Raw genomic sequence first — 21,834 nt, 5'->3', positions numbered from 1 at the left:
CCAGACGTTCCCTAGACTCAGCCCCGGACCTCCTACCTCCTCTTCAGAAGCCAACCGGCTATGGTAGGGAGGGGGTGCACCCCATCCCCCTCTGTCTTTCCTTATATATATGTATATAATCGAATCCCTTCCTCGCGCGCTCACTAGCAGACTGCTTGTCTCTTTGACCCCCCCTCCCCCCTCCCCCATCTTAACAACAGCTGACGTCAAAGCGCGCACTCATTGCCTCCTCCCCCTGAGCGCGCACTAGCCACCACACTTTGTGTGTGTATGTGTGTGCGCGCGCACAGTCAGTGATCGCGAGGCAAGGGTTTTTGTCCGACGGAAGGCAGCGTTGTGTTCTTCAGAGGGCTCGCGCACGCCGTAGGAGCAGCAGTAGCAGCAAGACGGTGATTTAAAACAATTTGAGTGCAGCCACTCGATTGCTACCGCCTGTCCCTGCTTCCACACACTGACCTTTCAACAGGCTCATACTATCATTATATCTGCGCTGTTTATATAAATCGCAGCATGGAGGACCAGCTACTGTGCTGCGAGGTGGACTCCATCAGGAGAGCCTACCAGGACGTCAACCTGCTCAACGACCGGGTTCTCCACACCATGCTGAAGGCAGAGGAAACCTACCTACCGTCTCCTAACTACTTCAAGTGTGTTCAGAAAGAAATAATTCCTAAAATGCGGAAAATAGTTGCCACATGGATGTTAGAGGTTGGTTTTTCCTTACTTCAATCTTTATGTGCATGGGTATCGCTGCTAAGTGGTGGGCTGTCGCTAGTGTACAATGAAAACATGAGACGTGAGTGTAGATGTGAGAGTTTGGAGTTTCGAGAGGCTCGTGGCTGTTCACATTCACACGTTACATAAACGCTCTGAGAAGTATGTCCTCACAAGTGCTGGGTGGTCCGCGCAGTTAACAGGAGCATTGGATACAGATTGCAGTAATTTTGCACCTAAAACGACTTTATGTTTGATTATTTCTCTACCTATATTTACCTAATCGTCATGAAATGTCAGATTTTGTATGAATTGAGAAAATATTCCCAAATAACAGCAATGTACACGTATGCAGTCTGGACCGTGCCAGTATTATGCGCCATCTTTGTCGTCGTATATAAGAAGGATTTAAATGTCTTTGATAATTTAACACCAGTAACATTGACAGTGAATGTGTTAAATGAGTCAGAAAAGCATCTCTGTCCTGACACTGAAACACGGGGACTGCTGCAGCTCGCTCAACTGGAACCCACGGCTCAACTTTGTTTTGCTTCTCAGGAGTCCGTGAAGGTCGCTGCGGGGGAAAAAAAGTTTTTTAAATAAGTGCTATAGCGTTTGATTCATTTTACACGTCGGTTTTGATACATCAAATGTTTGTCAACATTTACATCACGTTTTCGATTGAATTATCTCTAGTTAAATATTTCTAAATAATTTCTGAAACAGCGCGCCGCGGAGCCGGGGATAGTGCACCCGCAGCATGTCAAAAGAGCTCAGTCCGAGAAATTATTATTATTATTTTTTAAACCAAACGATTTACAAGTCGACACATTTCCGCCTCATTCGACCAAGCGTTCGATGGGGAACATTTATACGCTAATTGTGCTCTCTCTGATAATTTTTAAATATTTATATATATTTTTTGAAAAGATGACGAAGTTGAAATTAGAGAGTGAAACTTGCATCGACGCCACCTTTGTGTCTTAGTCTGAACTGACTGCAAACAAATCCTCGCCTGTTTACTTCAGCAGGTTGTCTTAACACTAAAATGGATCACATATACTTCAGGCGTTTTCAGTTGAATATGAAATTTTGTTTATATTCAGTAGTGTGCTACACATACTATATAAATTCTTAACTCAAACGAATTAAATTCACAAATCGTTAAATTTGTGTTGAATTTATTGAGGATGATTATGAGCAGCTGTTGAATCAATACAGATGTGTATGGTATAAAAAAGAGCCAGTGAGGGCAAAGACTTGTAATTCATTTACTTTTTAATGTAAGAATGTTCCTTTCAACAAAGCAACCTCAACCTCTAAGTGTTTCTCTCACCTCTCAGGTCTGCGAAGAACAGAAATGCGAGGAGGAGGTTTTCCCCCTAGCTATGAACTATTTGGACAGATTTTTATCAGTGGAGGCCACCAGGAAAACCCGACTACAGCTGCTGGGAGCCACATGCATGTTTCTAGCATCTAAGATGAAGGAGACAGTTCCCTTAACAGCAGAGAAACTCTGTATCTACACAGACAACTCAATTCAGCCTGGAGAACTACTGGTAATTGCCGTCTGCAGTCATGGATGTTGTATAACACACATTGTACCTACATTAGCAGCAAACATTGGAGAGCACATGACCAGAACAGTGTTAAACTTCATCTGATTTGTCAATGTCACGTGGTCATTAAGTATAGATTGTGTTGAAACAACACGAATAAATATGGTTAAATTGAAGAAAGTAGAAATGCAGCTTTGGTGGAGTGGTGGCTAAATTACCGTCTGTGACTTTCCCATGGTGACTAGAAGGCCTCTCTTATTTCATGAATGGTCTCAGTGACTGCCAAGAAAACCCAGACTCACAGCGACAGCCAGTGGCTTCATGATAGAGGTGCACTGAACATGAAGAACCACAGTCTCACTGTTCTCTGCTGAGTTATTTATGTTTCTGTTGCCATTGCTGTGATTCCATCCGGGTGGAGACAGTTCCTGATATTTCATGTGCATGTAGTATTTAGAGATGGTAATGTAAATATAATAAATACATGTATGAAGTAGATATGTCTTGTATCCCAGACTCACAAATTACACAAAAACCATACAATACTTAAGAGCAAATTATATTAGAATAATTTAAATAATGAAAAAAGTAATACAAGAACCTTGGTTGTAGTCAAAATGGTGTTGAAATGACAAAGTGTGACAGCTGTAGTAAGTGAACGCTACAGCAAATGTGAGGAGGAGCTAATTTTTCTCTTGCAGTAAGTGGGTCAGTTTGAGTGAATGTGTTTGGTCTGGTCCATCCACAGCAAATGGAACTGCTGGTTCTCAACAAGCTGAAGTGGGATCTGGCTTCAGTCACACCCCACGACTTCATTGAACACTTCCTGTCCAAGCTGAAGATCTACCCGTCCACCAAGCAGATCCTGAGGAAGCATGCCCAGACCTTTGTGGCACTCTGTGCTACAGGTAATGCACCCATGTCGATATATGAAGTTCTGCTATTTATATGTGTACAGCCAAAATGTATACATGCATTATTTGTATCGCGCCAAATCATAATATACATTATCTCAAGGCATAGAAGGTCGAGACCTTAAAAATTATGGAGAAACCCAACAGTTCGCACAATGAACAACCACTTTGGCGACTGTGGAGATAAAAAGAAACCTCTAGTAGAACCAGACTCAGTGTGGGTGGCAGAGAGAGAGAGAAAACAGTTGTTCAACCATCATTTGTGCTCTGACAGACAAGCTGTTATAAAAAAGAACATGAGAGGGATATTTTTTCATATTCAAACTGTGTTGTGTCCCATAGATGTTAACTTCATTGCCAGTCCTCCATCCATGGTGGCAGCGGGCAGTGTGGTTGCAGCTGTTCAAGGTCTCTACCTGAAGAGTCAAGATGCCTCCTTGTCCTCCCAAAACCTCACCAACTTCCTGTCGCAAGTCATTCGCAGTGACCCGGTATGCAAACAGTCACACTCCCAAAGCCATATTTGAATGAGTTTTTCATGGTCTTGGCTCAGTGTTGATTTTGTGCTTGCAGGACTGCCTGCGTTCATGTCAGGAGCAGATAGAGTCTTTGCTAGAGTCGAGCCTGCGGCAGGCTCAGCAACATAGCAGTACAACAGAAACCAAACTAATGGATGACGACGTGGACCTGTCCTGCACCCCAACAGACGTCAGAGACATAAACATCTGAAACTACAAACAGCTGCGTTGCACGATGACCTGATGATCGAAGATCAGTTATGGATAGAGGTTGTTGAAGAGACTGCTGAGGAGAGGGGTGTGCCCCAGTTTAACTCAGCCTCCCCTGACCCTTCAACCTGTTGGTCTACTATCCTATCCAACATGTCACTCACATGCACGCCATCTGCTATGACTGCCAAGAAGGAACAGAGCGCCCTCTGCAGGCCCTGCAGTAAACCTCACGTTACATTTCCTGCCAGTGTCCCCTCCCATCCTGGGAAATGAACTGAACACTAGACAAGTGCCAGGAGAAAGACTATGAATATTGATGACCTGTGTGGGCTGGAGGTGAAGCCACAAAAACACACTTTTACTAGTTGTTTTATTCTTGTTCCCACAAATATTAAACTAGGAATGTTACAATTACAGCAGACTCAACTTGCCTACTAAAACATCACAAAGTGTCAAGAAAGTAGGTCCTTGTAGTTTGCCTTCAGGTTTTCATCTGAAATCTGACATGTACTATAGAGAAGAGGCCTTCTTTTCATATCTTTGTTATACCTAGAATGTTTTAGACTTCCTGTTTAAGCTCATTTTTTTTGTCTTGTTGCAGTGTAGACAGTCATATACCCCTGATTGCTTATGTTTAGTCACTTTATTATATATCATTTTTGACACTTCTATCAATTAGTCTTATACCTCTTTTCTTCCAAACCTTTTGTTTTTTTTCAACCAAGTCTAGTGTGAGAAGCTCTGTTTTAACACCCTGTGGACTGTGGACTGCTGAGGTTAAGGTGTGTACAAATGGAATTCTGTGTTCATTTGTTGGTTGCATACACTTAACCCATTTCACCTCACTACAATTTGATAAGATCAAGTAGATGCAGACAAAAGCAGAGCAATCCACATCTAGTTATATTTTCTTTGTCTGATTAGTTACACCTAATACCATTCCAGCTTTGGTTTATCTTTTTTTTAAAGCACTTTTGGTCAGCACTGCTGGCTTGTCTAAAAAGATCAGTGATAAAGTTTGTAAAACAGCATGAAAATGGAATGGGGCTTTGACCAGGTGTTACCAGCGTACAAATGATTCATCTGATGAGACAAAAGTGACCAGCATGGCAAACATACTTTTTAAAACAAGACTGAATGCTGCTGGACACTGACTTACGTTTCGTAGATTCAGTGGATCACTTAACATGCCTTTTAAATCTCAGGTTGGAGTTTTAGTCCAACAAATATTTCACACAGGCAGAGCCTCTCCTGCATTTTAAGAAATATCATTGTTAGTTGATCTTCAGTGTGCAGAGCCAAAGGCTCACAGAAGTTAAAGTAAGAATTAAAATAATACTTTTTCATATAGTATTTTTTTTTAAGCTTGGATTTTCTAGTTTGCTAGCCGTGACCTCACCTACTGACATTTAACTCAAGAGCAGCTGTGCCATCAATGCTTGTAAACCTAAAACTCCAGTCTGCCTCTAAATTGCCAAGAGAGCATCTCCTCCATTGTTCCACCTCTGTTCAAATACTGCTCATGGATCTTGGATGCAGATGAAGCTTAAAAGAAAGGGTGAGCGTTGAAACTATTAATGTGATTTTGCACAAACCTAAAAGACATGGGCTGCATTTCTTGGGGACTTGCTTAAAAAGATGAGAGCAAACTTGACAAGAGTACCAAGGGGTGAGACGACAAAGAGCAAAAAGGGTGATGGCTCAACAGTGAGGTGTGTCCTAACGCTGTCAAGTCAGGGTTCCTACACAGGACAGGGATGGTGTCATGAGCAAGTAGGTGTGTCCTATCAAATGTGAAGAGTAAAAGATTATTGTGAGCAGGATGACTTAATTTTGAGAGTGTCAAACTGTGTAGGAACCCTGTGAATTAGTTTTCTGATTGTACATTAAGGATAGAGAATAGGAGAGAAACACTCCCTGTATTCTGCTGCTATAGGAAATAAATTCCAGCTACATGTAAAAAGAAAAAATGTTATGGATTTAAATCAATGCTTTCTCATGTTTGCTGCTACATTTTTATACATAAATGTCAATATTCTGCCATTGTAGTTTGGTATTTTCTAATAGAAAAATGTCTTATTGAAATCCTCAGCTTTTATGTAGAATCTATGTGATCAATTTTTGTTTTTTGTAATTATGTAATATGATTCTCCATACTATTCCAAAAAACAAGGAAAAACTAGACAATGTACAGAAATGCTTTGATCCACAATACCTCAAGTGACAGTCAAGATATATCTCTAATTTAGGTATTTTTATTTGTTTAGCTCTTATTCTATTTTACTTGTTGGTTCAGTACCTACTTGCTCTGTTAAATCTGTTTGAGGTGAAACATCCATGATGGAAACCCACAATTCCAGGGCATTCTTTGATGCTGGTGCCATAACAGAAAATGGGATATGTATAACTCTGTTGAGTGTGAAGCTGTCTCGGTGAAAGAGACTTTATCCCCCTTTAGGCCCATAGTGGCCTTCCTTCCTTCCCCTTTTTTATATTTATGAAAGAAAAAAAGCTTTTTGTTTCATGTTTCAAACTTTTGGTGAATTGATTTGAGTATATAAATAGATTCAGTGTCATGCTCAGTAAGCCATTTTTGTTTGGTTTTTACAAATCATTCCTCACAGTTGTCTACTTCATGCCAGTTGTCTTCAGCCGGAACAGTGTATTATTTGTGTCGACTACACAATAAAACATGTTGTAGATGGAGTATGGTGAAGTGGCTGTCTCTTCTCTTCTTCAGATGGAATGAAGGTAACTCACTGCATGCTACTGATGCTGAAAATAAATTGCAAATCTTGAACACAAGTTATTGGAGTTCACATCATGAGGAGATAGTAGAGTTGGGAAAGAAGACAATGTCTATGGCCCAGGCCCAAGGTCTACTAAAATTTTTTTTTCATGTAAATACTTTTATTGGAGAATAATTCGTCATTCAAAGTATAATACTAGCAGAGGTCAACTGAGGGACAGATGATAAACAAAACAAAACCCAAAACGAACAGATCTATAAAGTAAGAAAAATTAATAATTATTAACAATAGTAATAGCAGTAATACTTTTATAATACCAAAGGACCATGACAAGGGCTTGACTTAAGGTTCTGAAAGTATTTTAGGAAAGGTCCCCATACCCTTTGGAACTCATTGGAGCTATAAACTGAGTAGCGGATCTTTTCAAGTTGAAGACAAACCATGATGTCCCTCACCCACTGAGCTAGGGTGGGCGGGGCAGCGTCCCTCCACCTAAGAAGTATTGCCCGCCTGGCCAGCAGGGAGGCAAAGGACAATGTGCGAGCCTTGGTTGGAGTCAGACGTGTGTCGACCTCTCCGGTGATTAGGGACAAAGTTTGAAAAATGTCCCTCCAATATTTTCCGAGACTAGGACAAGTCCAGAACAAGTGTATAAGGGAGGCCTCGCCTGTTTTTCACAGTAGGGGTTCACATCAGGGTAGAAACGACACAATTTTGCTTTGGACATGTGGGCCTGTTGCACCACCTTAAACTGTTGTAGACAGTGATGGGTACAGAGGGATGTGGAATTAACCAGTTTCAGGATTGTGTCCCATAAGTCTTCTGATATTGAGGAATTAAGGTCCTGCTCCCAGGCAGTTTTAATTTTGTTGAGAGGAGCACTTCTTATATTTGTCAGCTTGTCGTATGTAACTGAAATAAGACCTTTGCGCAGTGGATGTAACCTAGGCAACACCTCAGCAGCGATCGATTCAGGTGCCTTGGGGAAAGTTGGCATCCTAGAGTCGAGAAAATGTCTGGTCTGCAGACATCTGAAGAAGTTAGTGTTCGGAAGGCCACATTTTTCAGATAGTTGCTAGAATGTGGCAAATCTGTTATTAATAAAAAGATCCTAAAAACGTGATACCCTTCCTCATGAATTTTTTTTTTCTTGTAACCGTAATGCCAAGGTAAGTAAAGCCTTTCTCCGCTATCTTAAAGGGAAGGGTGGTGTACTTCAACGGGAGAGCCTCCTCATTCACAGGGAAAAGTTCACTTTTGTGCAGATTTAGTTTATATCCTGAAAACTGGCTGAATTGAGTGAGTATTGACAGCATGGCGGGTAAAGAGGTAGCTGGGCTAGATATAAAGAGCAAAAGATCGTACGCATAGAGGGACATTTTATGTTCAACTCCACACCTCCAAATCCCTGAAATGTCTTGGTTACTGCGGAATGCGATTGCTAGCGGCTCTATGACCAAATCAAAAAGTAATGGGCTTAAGGGGCAGCCCTGACGAGTGCCTCGCTGAAGGTCGAAAGGCTGCGACTGCTGGGAGTTTGTGAGGATTGAAGCCTTAGGGCACAGATATAATAATTTTATCCAAGCGATGAATTTAGTTGAATTTTCCAAGATTAAAAATAAGTACTTCCACTCCACACAGTCAAATGCTTTTTCAGCATCCAGGGAGAGGAAACACTCAGGAATTGCATTGGAGGTTGAGTAACAGGTGGAGTGTATTAAAGTATGAGTAGCAGTTTATGACAAAGCCAGTTTGATCTTCTGATACAATTAATGGTACTGCGTTCTCCAAAACCTTAGCCAATATCTTGGCATCAACATTTAACAAGGATATGGTCCTATAAGAGGAGCACTCCGTTGGGTCTTTGCCTTTCTTTGCAATGAGAGTGATACTTGTTTCGTAAAATGATGGTGGAAGTTTACCTTGTTTAAATGAATCTGACAGAACTAAACTTAGTTGGTGGGAAATCAGGGAAGAAAATAATTTAAAGAATTCTACAGGAAATCCATCGGGTCCCGGGGATTTTCCAGATTGCAATGAAGAGATAGCTGCAGCTATTTCAAATTGTGATATAGGTGCATCTAGTCTAGTTTTGTTGTCAGAAGAGAGCGTGGGAATGTTCAGTTGGTTTAAGAAATCCTCCATCAAATTGTTATCATTGTGGAATTCAGAGAAGTAAAGTCTGGAGTAGAAATTCCTGAATGTGTTATTAATTTCGGTGTGGTCAGAGGAGATGCTTCCATCCTCCCTTGCAATTTTTGTGATAAACTGTTTTGCCTTAATACCTCTCAGCTGATTAGCCAACAGCTTTACCAGATTTTTTACCATGGACGTAAAATAAACCCTTGCTCCTCAGAAGCTGGCGTTCAATTGGGTGTGTAGAGAGGAGGTCAAATTCGGTTTGTAATTCAACTCGCTTTTTGTATACCTTTGGGTCTTTAGCATGAGCATATTTCAGGTCTACAGTGTTCACCCCCTTGGACTTTTTCCCATTTTGTACTGTTACAAACTGGAATTCAAATAGACTTAAAGGGGACATAGCATGCCCATTTTACCACAAGTTGATATGGTTCCTTGGGGTCTTAATGAAATGTCTGTAACATACTTTGGTCAAAATACCACAAGGATCATTTAAAACAGCACCCTTTTTACCCTGTATAAAACAGCCCTCCACAGAGTGACCTGTTTTGAGTGCCTGTTCCTTTAAATGCTAATGAGCCAGCTCCCCTCTCCCCCCATGACTTTAAACGATATAAATTACATACTTTATATGATATAAATTATCAAATATGCATCCCATACTTTGTATTCCCCTTCTGTTGTCCTGGAGTTTTAATTTTCCCAATTTTCCCAATCACATAATTAAATGTCCCCCTCTGCCCATCCACTACAAGCACACAAGCAGATAGACAGAGAGAGAAAGAGAGGGGTGGGGGGGGGCTATGAAGACCATCATTTACCCCCGAACCCCGACATTCAACGGGTACAACAACAAGTGGAGAAAGCAGAATCGCGGGCTGACCAGCGCGGAGAAATGTGCGTCCCGTGTGAACAGCCAGGCGGCTGCGCGCTTGAGAATGGCGCTGCGCTGCGCGGCGCGGCACAGCGCTTCCGCGTCCGGTGTAAACCCGGCGTAACGAGTGTGGGGGGGCGGGGGGGATGGGCCAAGGCCATGTAGGGAGACTCCCACTGGATTGTGACGACACAATACATAGGAAGCTCATTCGAGTCACTCAAGCATGACGTTTCTGACGGAGAGGAACCATAACAAAACGCACGAGTGGTTTTTTTCCAGAGTTTTTGGGTTGGTAGACATGCCAGATACCCACATTAACGTGTAGAAGCACTAAAAAAGTGGAGTTTTCATAATATGTCCCCTTTAAATAGACTTTTTCCCATTTGATCAACACAACATGCATAGTACTTTGAAGGCAAAATACCTTTTATTGTGACACAAACAATAATGAGAACAAAAAAGTTGACATCTGTTGGATGCATAAGTATTCACCCCCCCCGAGTCAATACTTGGTAGAACCCCCTTTCGCTGCAATTACAGCTGCAAGTCTTTTGGGGTATGTCTCTACCAGCTTTGCACATCTAGAGATGGAAATGTTTGTCCATTCTTCTTGGCAAAAAGCTGAAGCTCAGTCAGATTGGATGGAGACCGTTTGTGAACAGCAATTTTCAAGACTTGCCATAGATTCTCAATTGGATTTAGGTCTGGGCTTAGACTGGGCCATTTTAAGACATTAACATGCTTTGATCTAAACCATTCCATTGTAGCTCTGGCTGTATGTTTACGGCCATTGTCCTGCTGGAAGATGAACCTCCGCCCCAGTCTCAAGTCTTTTGCAGACTGCATCAGATTCTCTTCAAGGATTGCCCTGTATTTGGCTCCATCCATCTTTCCCTCAGTTCTGACCAGTTTCCCTGTACCTGCTGAAGAGAAGCATCCCCACAGCATGATGCTACCACCACCATGTTTCACTGTTGGGATGGGGTGCTCAGGGTGATGGGCAGTGTTGGGTTTCCGCCACACATAGTGTTTTGCATTGAGGCCAAAAAGTTCAATTTTGGTCTCATCTGACCAGAGCACCTTCTTCCACATGTTTGCTGTGTCTCCCACATGGCTTGTGGCAACTCCAAACGGGATTTCTTAGGGTTCACTTTCAACAACGGCTTTCTTTTTGCCACTCTTCCATAAAGGCCAGATTTGTGGAGTACACGACTAATAGTTGTCCTGTGGACAGATTCTCCCACCTCAGCTGTGGATCTTTGCAGCTCCTCCAGAGTTACCATGGGCCTCTTGGTTGCTCCTCTGATTAATTTTCTCCTTGTCTGGCTTGTCAGTTTGGGTGGACAGCCTTGTCTTGGTAGGTTTGCGGTTGTGCCATATTCTTTCCATTTTCTGATGATTGATTTTATGGTGCTCCGTGAGATGTTCAAAGCTTGGGATATTTCTTTATAACCTAACCCTGCTTCATACTTCTCCACAACTTTATTCCTGACCTGTTTGGTGAGCTCCTTGGTCTTCATGATGCTGTTTGTTCAGTAATGATCTCTAACAAACTCTGAGGCCTTCACAGAACAGGTGTATTTATACTGGGATTAAATTTCAGACAGGTGGACCCTATTTACTAATTATGTGACTTGCAAATGTGACTTGTGAAGGCAATTGATTGCACCAGATCTTTGTTAGGGGTTTCACAGTAAAGGGGGTGTATACATATGCACTCAACACTTTTCAGAGTTTTATTTGTAAATCATTTTGAAATCCATGTAATATTTCCCCCCACTTCCAAATGATGGACTATTTTGTGTTGGTCCATTACATAAAATCCCAATGAAATAAATTTTAATCTGTGGTTATACCATGACAACATGTAGAAAAGTCCAAGGGGGGTGAATACTTATGCAAGGCACTGTATTTCCTTAATTTTGTAGAGTGAGGGAAGTGGGGAAAATGAGGGATTGCAACAACGCCACCAGGGAAATTTCACCTCCAGGAAATAACTAAACTCTTTTGTGTGCAACAGCACAGGTTCTTTTATATCACAGGGCAAGAGACGTGTTTTACTCGTAGAAAAGAAACTTTTATTTAACTCAAATGCATAAATCAACAAAAAGCTAAATAAACCAAACAATCAACAGAACACAAATTGAAATTAAACACTTTAGACCAGAGAAAAAAAGGACAGGGCTGGGACTTACCACGGCGACGAAAACCAAAGGAAAAAGGGAAGGATTAATAAACTAACCACCCGTGACACTGCAAACCAACAAAACGGGTCATGAAGAAAACTCCACCACCAGGCATTGGGTCGCAGCCTCAGGCCCACAGCACCTGTCCAACAATAAAAACATAATTAAAACATGTCACAGTGTTAAATCAACTGCTGGTAAAAACAAACAAACATACAAAACAATAAAATAAACAGAATCCAAACCAATATAAACTATTTAAATGGGATTAGAATATTAACGGTCAGGCGTCCCTCTGAGGTGGTCACTCCACGCTTCCACTCAAATGAGCATAGAGAGCCACAGTGAAAAAGAGAGAGAACACGTCCTTAAATGCGGAGCACTTCCTTAAAAGCCAGGACAGTTTCTTTTACAGCCAGAACACTTCCATAGAAGCCAGAACAGTGCATTAGAAGCCAGAACAGCAGGGCCGTCCGAAGCGTGGTGGCCAATGACGGTTGACCAGGGCCTCTAGAAAGGCGAATAAACAAATTTAGTATATAAAATGACAAATACACAATTTCGGGAGTAATGGACCATAAGTACCACCTTGTCAAGCCAAAGTACAGCCACAAAGCAACCCGGAGGGTGAGAGTCTCCACGGCTGTAGCTGAATCAAGCCGTAGTACAAAATGCACAACAATCAGCAACAACAGCTGGCAGACAACGTTACCTACCAAGCAGACCTGCAACTGCGCCCCGAAGGTCCCTGGCGGAGCAATCCCACGCCAGCGGTCAGCGCACTACAACAAGTAGGGCATGTGTACTGGATACACACACAATGGCCATGAATGACAAGCGATGGCAGAGCGCATTACGTGTGTATAGGGGATGTCCGAGTGGTGCGCTGGCTGTCGCGCCAAACGCCAACTCCGCCACGGCAACGAGACAACTTTGTCCACGCCAAACAAAAGACTCCGCCACAGGAGACGAGCGGAAACTGAAGGAGGGAGAGCCATGCATGGCCACTTCCTTAAATATGGGGGCGCATGACGTCGCCTAGCAACCAGCGCGCAATGAAAACAGGCTTTTATCGGCTCTTCTATAAATTTCACAATTCGCTGTCCGACAGTAAGGCAGAGTTTAAGTGCCAGTGTCTATTTGCTTAAGGAAGATCAGGGAAGCTCATTGCTAGTACAACGGGGGCGTAGTCTGATATCACTATACTCTGATATTCGCAAGAGTGGGCAAATGTGAGCAAGTCATTATCAATAAAAAAGTAATCAATCCTAAAGTAGGTATGATGAACATGAGAGAAAAAGGAATACTCTCTCCTGCTTGGACGCCACACGTCACAAATGCCATAATTGGATAGGAAGGACTTAAAGTTGTAGTGTGTAGAATTTAGTGACATAAAGTGGTGAAGTTGCGTGTTGCAGCTGAACACCCCTCACCTCATTCTCCCCTTCCAAACATGACAGAGAACCTGTGGTAACCTTCAGTTTTCATAAAAACTCAAACAGTGTTTAGTTTGTCCAGTCTGGGCTACTACAAGATACATGGCGGCCTCCATAGAGAGGACCCCCCCTGATGCAAATATAAAGTATTTCAGTATAAAGGGTCCATTCTAGGGTAAACGAAACAACAATTTGTATAATTTAGCTGAAACACACTCGTGGAAACATCACTAGGATTATTTTACGTAAAATTTCTTTCAATAGATCCCTTTCTCCTAAATCTTACACACTGGACCTTTAATAAGTGAGGCAGATTTACTCAGAGTTCCAGGGTTAGGCGATGAACGATCTAGCACTGGATCCAACCAGCAATTAAGATCCCCACCCCGTATGAGAGAGTATGAGCTCAGATCAGGCAAGGAAGAGGAGCAACGTTTAAAGAAGCGCTCATCATCTGCATTTGGGGCATACACGTAAGCGAGATGTAAACAAAATGACCATTTATGTCCGATATCAAACTGTGATGTTCAAAGGGAGCATTTTGGTTTATGAGGATTGAAACCCCCCTAGCCTTGGCCTGAAAGGTGGAGTGAAAGTGCTGCCCCACCCAGCGCGACATGAGACGCGAGTTGTCGGAGGCACGAATATGAGTTTCTTGTAAAAAGACAATTGAAACTTTGAATTGCTTGATGTGTAATAGCACTTTCCTTCTCTCAATGGGGTTGTTTAAACCCTTGACGTTCCAGCTTAAATAATTTAGGAGGCTAACCATTCTCCTTAACTGAAAATGTAGAATGGTAAACAGAGGCAATAACAGAACTCCCGGCATATGTCAATCAATCAATCAATCAAATTTTATTTGTATAGCCCATATTCACAAATCACAATTTCTCTCTCATAGCGCTTTAACAAGGTGTGACATCCTCTGCCCTTAACCCTCAACAAGAGTAAGGAAAAACTACAAATAAAAATCTTTTAACAGGGTAAAAAGAACGTAGAAACCTCAGAGAGAGCCACATGTGAGGGATCCCTCTCCCAGGACGGACAGAAGTGCAATAGATGCCACGTGTAATGGAGAACATCAGAAAGATAACGGTATTTGCAGCATAGATTAGAATAAACACTTTGTAGCATAGTGGAAGGTAAATGAAGTGATGGATTATTGTCAGTAATGGTAGAGTATCTGAGTAGACATATTGTCATAGAATGGAAATATAAGGCAAGTATTAAATCGGGAGCGAATCATAGATGGCACAACCCTGAAAACAAACACCCCCCACCCTACCATCCCGCAACATGACAGCTGCCAAAAAACACAGCAGCAAGCTCTTTAACCCTCGTGTTGTTCCTGGGTCGGATTGACCCAGAGTGTGTGTGTGTGTCTGTGTGTGTGTGTGTCTGTGTGTGTGTGTGTGTGTGTGCGTGCGTGTGATCATACGCAAGCCCTGGCCGGTCAGGGTTAGGGTTAGGGTGACCCAAGGATTGTCATTATCCAATTCTCCTGGGGTAATTGAGACCAATAGATTGTCATTCTCGATTGTCATGGGAGGGGTCATTTAGACCCCCAGAGAGGGCGCTGTGGTGCTCTGTGGGGTCATTTAGACCCACACCTGGTTCCAATTGAAATCAAGGGGGGTACATTAGACCCACATATAAGTCTCAGTGTGCCACTCTCTCACGGACCATGGCACGATGTCACGTCAGGAGCGTTTCACCAGAGAACAGGTTCTCCAACAGCTATTCTCCCAGCAGCCATCCTCTGAACCCGAAGAGGACGCGAAAGAGCCAGACCGAGAAGCGGACGGACAAGGAGATGGAGAAGCAGACCGAGAAGCAGACAGAAAAGCAGACCGAGAAGAAGAAAGAGAGGACGGAGGCGACGACGACGACGACGACGACGACGACGACGACGACGGCGACGAAGACGAAGACGACGACCCAGTGGGTGATGCTTCTGCAGATTCTTCATCCTTGGAAGAAGAAGAAGAAGAAGGACAAGACCACGGCGACACCACCACCACCACCGGACTCGTGGAAAGAGAGACCTTCACGTCAAGAAACGGGGAAATAACATGGTCCTCGAGGGCGTACGGCCAAGAGGACCTCCTCCTCCTCCTCTTCTTCCTCCTCTGCTGCGGCTCAAAGCGGGGTCCCCCGGGGCCCCACGATCCACGCGACGTCCCGCACCGGTGACCTAGCCTCGACGTTCCGCCTGTTCATCATGCCGACGGTAGAGAATATCATCCTGGAGATGACGAATCGGGAGGGCCGAAAATACGGCGACGAATGGAAAGGGATGGACGAGACCGACCTGCGCGCCTACGTAGGGCTGCTGATCTTAGCGGGCGTGTACAGGTCCCGGGGCGAGGCCGCCACCAGCCTGTGGGACGCCGAGAGCGGCCGGGCGATATTTCGTGCCACGATGCCCCTAAAACTCTTCCACACGTACTCCAGACTGCTGCGCTTCGACGGCCGCGAGACGAGACGAGCCACGGACAAATTGGCGGCCGTGCGAGAGGTCTGGGACGCGTGGGTGTCGCGGCTACCGCACCTCTACAACCCAGGGCCCGAAGTGACCGTGGACGAGCAACTAGTTCCGTTCAGAGGTTAGTCTTTTTTTTTATATATTATTATTATGTTATGTTATGTTATGTTATGTAGATAGCAGCTGCTAGTCCTCGTCTTCATCTCATCTCATCTCCTCTCATCTCCTCCTGTTTTTCTCCCTAGGCCGGTGTCCGTTCCGTCAGTACATGCCCAGCAAGCCGGCGAAATACGGGATCAAGTCGTGGGTGGCCTGCGATGCGAAATCAAGCTACGCTTGGAAGATGCAAGTGTACACCGGAAAGCCGAGCGGCGGACGCCCAGAACGGAACCAGGGGTTGCGGGTAGTGCTCGATGTAACGGAGGGACTGCACGGTCGTAACGTCACGTGCGACAATTACTTCACCTCCTACGAACTCGCGTGGCAGCTCCTGGAGAGGAAGCTCACCGCAGTCAAGGGAAGAGAGGTGTTCTCATCCAAGTTCGCATTCACGCCCACCGCCACTCTGGTGTCCTACATCCCAAAGAAAAACAGGAATGTGGTGCTCCTGAGCACATGGCACCCCGAGGCCGACATCAGCGACCGCGAGGACGGGAAACCGGTCATCGTCCTGGACTACAACCGCAACAAAGGTGGCGTGGACAACCTAGACAAGGTGATCGGAACATACAGCTGCAGGAGGATGACCGCGCGCTGGCCCCTGGTCGTCTTTCACAACATTCTCGATGTCTCTTCCTACAACGCCTTCGTGATATGGAGAGAGATCAACCCAGACTGGATGCCGGGCAAGCGGAACAAGCGGAGGGTGTTCCTAGAGCAGCTGGGAAAGGCTCTCGTGACTCCGTTCATCGCACGAAGGGAGCGCATCCCCGCACGGAACTTGTTCTGTGCCATGTTTTCCAGCCAACCTGGAACTCCTCCTTCCCTCGTCTGCCCTCGTTACCTGGCACCTGCTGATTGGCCTTTAAAGCCTGAGAAGCTTCCAGCTCCCTCTCTCTCTGTGCAGCCAGGATCAGCAGCATTGCTATCAGGCACCACTCTATGCTTGTTATGGAGATATGGAGTGTTCAACCCAAAAGTGTGAGTTGGCTGGCTCTTCATCTTTCCTTATGGATGGTTTTGTTTCTCTTGTCTCTGATTCTACAACCAGGCAACCTATTAAGATCTGGAGAGATACTGGAGCTTTTCAGTCTACCTGGCACCTGCTGATTGGCCTTTAAAGCCTGAGAAGCTTCCAGCTCCCTCTCTCTCTGTGCAGCCAGGATCAGCAGCATTGCTATCAGGCACCACTCTATGCTTGTTGTTAACTTTAATTTACAATAAACTAGTTTTTGCAAAACTTAGTTGTTGTTTGACTCCTCTATGTTACTTCCCTTGAGCTGGGTCGTAAAATATTGGGGCTCGTCCGGGATTAATTACATCCAGAGGAGTTTTGTTGTTTTTCCCCTAGATTGTGTAAGATTGATTTAGTGGTGTGTTGTCTTAACAATGCGGCTGTAGGCTGCTGTGTTTCTCCTGGTGAGTCTATGGTGAGTATAGTGTCTAAATGTTGTTGATTTGAAGATGTCAGTGTTAGGGTTAGCAGAGTGTGCCAACTGGACTGATTTATCTGTTCTTTCATCGGTGTATTCATTAGTTTTTTTGCCTTTGTTATTTTTGGAGGTAATCCTGGGTGGAGACCTGTTTCTCTAGCGGGGGTATGTTGTTATGCAGCTTTTTGATTTGTCAAGTGATGTTTAACTTGACTTTAGACAGGCTAGTTCTTGCTGAGTTTTGTACTTGCCTTATTGATTACCAGCAGGTTCCATTTTGGTAATGGTGTTTGTATAGGTAATATTTTGTGCTACCCTAGTAGCTTGATGGGTTGTTTGTAGGCCTATTTGTGATTATGGTTTTGGAAGCCATTCAGTAGAGAGCATTTGTGACTTAGCTGTTTTGTGTTATTGGACACTTTGTGCATGCTGGTTTAGTCTTGTGGAAAGATATTTTGTGCATTCCAGTTTGCTGTGATTGAAGAAAGTTATATAGTATGGCAACACTTGATGACTTTATTATATCTTCCCAGCTTCTCCTTCCTCTTCTCAATCCTTATCACATCAAAGAAATTAATATGTCATCAATACATGTTACTGACTTGACTTCTTCCCCGGAGTCCCTTTGCCTTATCGTCCGCAGATCCAGGGCCGCGGCTGCGGCAACATAGTGAATTATGATCTGTGGATCGCATATCAGAGATCGTGATCGTAATGGTGGATCCTATATGGCGGATTCTGTATCGTGCTGGCTGATCGTGATAATAATGGCGGATCCTGTATGGTGTTGGCATCTGATAATGGTGGTGGACCACGATCGAGGTGGCAGCTGATGGTGGATCCTGATGGCGGCAGTGGACAATGACTGTGGACTATAGTGGCATCCGATCTTGATGGTGGATCATGATCGTGGTGGCTGCTGACCATAGACTATGATTACAACAAGACTGCTTGATATACAATATGTCTCCTCAGATACTCGACCATTACTGACAATAATCCATCAATTCATTGACCTTCCATTATGCTACAAAGTGTTTATTCTAATCAATGCTACAAATACCCTTATCTTTCTGATGTTTTCCTTTACACGTGGCATCTATTGCACTTCTGTCCGTCCTGGGAGAGGGATCCCTCACATGTGGCTCTCTCTGAGGTTTCTACGTTCTTTTTACCCTGTTAAAAGGGTTTTTTAGTAGTTTTTACTTACTCTTGTTGAGGGTTAAGGGCAGAGGATGTCACACCTTGTTAAAGCCCTATGAGACAAATTGTGATTTGTGAATATGGGCTATACAAATAAAATTTGATTGATATTAGTGCACCTTCAGGGGAGTTGCTTGGTCAGTTTACAGAAGAACAGCTTCTTAAACTTGCGAGTTATTATGACATTGAGATCGCCAGCAGTGAGAAACAACATAAGGATAGTATTAAAGAAGCTCTTAAAGCTATTCTAATAGAAAATGGTGTCCTCGAGTCATCACCATCACCAGCTTCTCAACAAAGTCCAGTTCCTAAAATGTCGGATCCTGTGATTGAGTTGAGGTTAAAAGAACTGGCTTTGCAAGAACTGCAACTCCAAGACAAGCAAAAAGAGCTCCTTCTCAAGAATAAGCAGATGCACCTAGAACACAAGCGTTTCCTTAAAGAGCTGGATCTCAAGCATGCTGCTCTCAGCTCAGCTAATGTTGCTTAATCTGAGTTTGATGCTGTAAGGAACATTAGATTGGTACCTCCATTCATAGAAAGAGATGTTGAAAAATATTTCCCTCATTTTGAACATGTGGCTACCATCTCATAGTGGCCTAAACATGCCTGGACGTTACTTTTGCAAAGTGTTTTGGTAGGAAAAGCACAGGAAGCTTAATCTGCTTTAAGCATTGAGGATAGCCAGGAGTATGAAACAGTTAAAAGTGCCATCTTAAGAACTTATGAGCTAGTTCCTGAGGCTTACCGCCAACGCTTTAGAAGCCTCAGTAAGCTTGATACTTAAACTTATGTTGAGTTTGCAAAGGAAAAGGAGACCTGCTTTCGTAGATGGTGAAAGTCACAGACGGTAGAAACTAAGGAAGACCTTACGCAACTAGTCTTGCTTGAAGAGTTCAAAAACTGTCTGCCGAAAGTTGTTTCCACTTATCTCAATGAGCAAAAAGTAACAACTCTTGACAAAGCTGCTGTTCTAGCAGATGAGTTTGTGTTGACACACAAGTTACATTTTGATAGTGAACAATGTGAGCAAAAGTGAAGATCTGTGTTTAATAGAGCTTGCTCTTCAAAGCCTCTTCCCACTGTCCCTACAGCTTTCACTAGAAAATCGGCTACTGTCAGCGCTCGCTCAGAAGAGGCTTGTTTCTATTGCAAGAAACCTGGTCACCTGATTGCTGATTGCCCTGTCTTGAGCAAGAAACAAAAGTCTTTTAAGCCTGTTGCCTTGATAAAGACATGAACAACTCTGCTGTAACCCAAGATATGGAGTGTTCAACCCAAAAGTGTGAGTTGGCTGGCTCTTCATCTTTCCTTATGGATGGTTTTGTTTCTCTTGTCTCTGATTCTACAACCAGGCAACCTATTAAGATCTGGAGAGATACTGGAGCTTTTCAGTCTTTGATCCCACAGGACTTCCTTCAATTCACTGACAAGTCTGCTTTGGGCTCTATTGCCCTTGTCCAGGGGTTTGCTGTGGGTTATCTGTCCCTGCCCATGCATAACCTTAACCTTGAAACAGGTCTGGTCTCTGGGAATTGCTGTAGCTCTTTGGCCATATATTCCTATTGAAGGTGTGTCCTTCATCTTAGGAAATGACTTAGCCGGTGGTAGGGTACTTGCTGCTCCTGAGGTTGTTCCTTCTCCTGAAGTGTCCAAAAGTCCAGATGAGCTTGAGAAGCAATATCCAGAGACTTTTCCAGTTTGTGTTGCTATCGTGCCATGTCGAAGAAAGAACAAGACAAAAACTCTGAGTCTGAGATTGCACTTTCTGACACATTCTTTGCAAAAAGTGAAATGATGGGGTTTGGTAGTGTTCCCCTCTTGTGAAGAGCTGAAACGTGAACAAGTTTTAGATGCAACCTTGTCTTCCCTCTTTGAAGAGGTTGTTTCTGATGATAAAATTACAGCTATGTCTTGTGGGTATTTTGTGAACAATGGCGTGTTAATGAGGAAGTGGACTTCTCCTAAGATGTCTTGTCAGGATGATTGGAGTAGTGTGTATCGCCGAGATATCTTGCATTTGGCTCATGATCACTGCCTTGCTGGACATATGGGGATTAAAAAAAACTCTAGACAGAGGGCTGAGACATTTTTTATTGCCTGGTGTAAAATCTGATGCTGCTGGGTACTGTAAAACATGTGTGCCGAACTGTTGGTAAGCCCAACCAGAGAATTCCACCAGCGCCATTACATCCTATTCCTGCTATTGGAGAGCCCTTTGAGCACATCATGATTGATTGTGTTGGTCCCCTTCCTGGTACCAAATCATGTGTACAGCTACTCGGTTTCCTGAAGCTATCCCTCTACGCAGAATTACAGCTTCAACTGTTTCAAAGGCTCTAATTAAGTTCTTTACAGTGTTTGGTCTGCCAAGAATTGTCCAGACTGACCATGGTTCACACATTATGTCCCGTGTTTCCTCTCAGGTGCTCCAGCAGTTGTGCATTAAGCACTGCACTTCATCTGCTTACCACCCAGAGTCTCAGGGAGCCCTAGAGAGGTTTCACCAGACTCTTAAATCAATGTTGCGAGCCAACTGTTAAGAGTTTGAGAGAGATTGGGATGATGGAACCCCTTTACTCCTCTTTGCCGCTAGAGAGGTAACCCAAGAGTCCCTTGGCTTTAGCCCAGCTGAACTATTGTTCGGCCATACTGTGCGGGGCCTTCCGAAACTGAAAAATGGTTGGCAAACTAGTTTCCTGCCACTAATCTGTTAGACGTTGTTTGTCAGTTCCGGTCTAAGCTTAGTAGGGCATGTGAACTGGCCAAGCAGAACTTGGGGGAAGCCCAGGGAAGAATAAAGGTGTGGTACGATAAAAAGGCAAAGCATCAAGCGTTTTCTCCAGGTGATAAGGTGTTGTTGCTGATGCCACTTCAGGGGTCTGCTTTGCAGGCTCAATTAAGCGGTCCATATGTGACTATTTGGTGAAGACCCCAGATCGGAAGCGTAAATCACGTCTTTGTCACGTGAATCTGCTGAAACCTTACTGGGAGAGGAACAAGGCTGTGCTCTCAGATGTGAATCCTGTTGCTGCTCAGACCATAATTAAATAACCTTCGATTTCTCATTATCAGAATATATGCCACTAATAAAAAACTCCTTTTCTAGATGTCTACCTGATAGTGCAATCCACTGAGATTGACCATCTTGTCGATAGCTCTGGAAAGTCATTACGATTAACATTAGACTCAATAGCGCCTCTAAAAAAGAAACGTGTAAAACATAGTAAATTAGCTCCGTGGTATAA

At 43.7% G+C, this 21,834-nt stretch overlaps 1 protein-coding gene across 1 annotated transcript; it reads left to right on the top strand.

Annotated features, from left to right (window-relative positions):
* Nucleotides 1-224: 224 nt before the first annotated feature.
* Nucleotides 225-6,624, top strand: ccnd1 (cyclin D1). The gene is made up of 5 exons (XM_034581572.1): nt 225-708; nt 2,058-2,273; nt 3,022-3,181; nt 3,530-3,678; nt 3,761-6,624. Exons 1-5 carry the CDS (start codon nt 511-513, stop codon nt 3,914-3,916), a joined length of 879 nt encoding a protein of 292 aa, XP_034437463.1. The 5' UTR covers nt 225-510; the 3' UTR covers nt 3,917-6,624.
* Nucleotides 6,625-21,834: the final 15,210 nt, after the last annotated feature.

The sequence above is a fragment of the Hippoglossus hippoglossus genome, chromosome 3 (assembly GCF_009819705.1).
Source record: "Hippoglossus hippoglossus isolate fHipHip1 chromosome 3, fHipHip1.pri, whole genome shotgun sequence".
Classification (NCBI taxonomy): domain Eukaryota; kingdom Metazoa; phylum Chordata; class Actinopteri; order Pleuronectiformes; family Pleuronectidae; genus Hippoglossus; species Hippoglossus hippoglossus.
Note: the sequence above shows the minus strand (reverse complement) of the source record. Positions and strands in the feature narration are given on the sequence as shown.

Bases quoted from the DNA above. Each gene is read 5' to 3' on its own strand.
- ccnd1 (XM_034581572.1), top strand. From the start codon at position 511: ATGGAGGACCAGCTACTGTGCTGCGAGGTGGACTCCATCAGGAGAGCC. The intron at 3,182-3,529 runs GTAATGCACCCA...TGTGTCCCATAG, and splicing joins TGTGGCACTCTGTGCTACAG to ATGTTAACTTCATTGCCAGT. The intron at 3,679-3,760 runs GTATGCAAACAG...TTGTGCTTGCAG, and splicing joins AAGTCATTCGCAGTGACCCG to GACTGCCTGCGTTCATGTCA.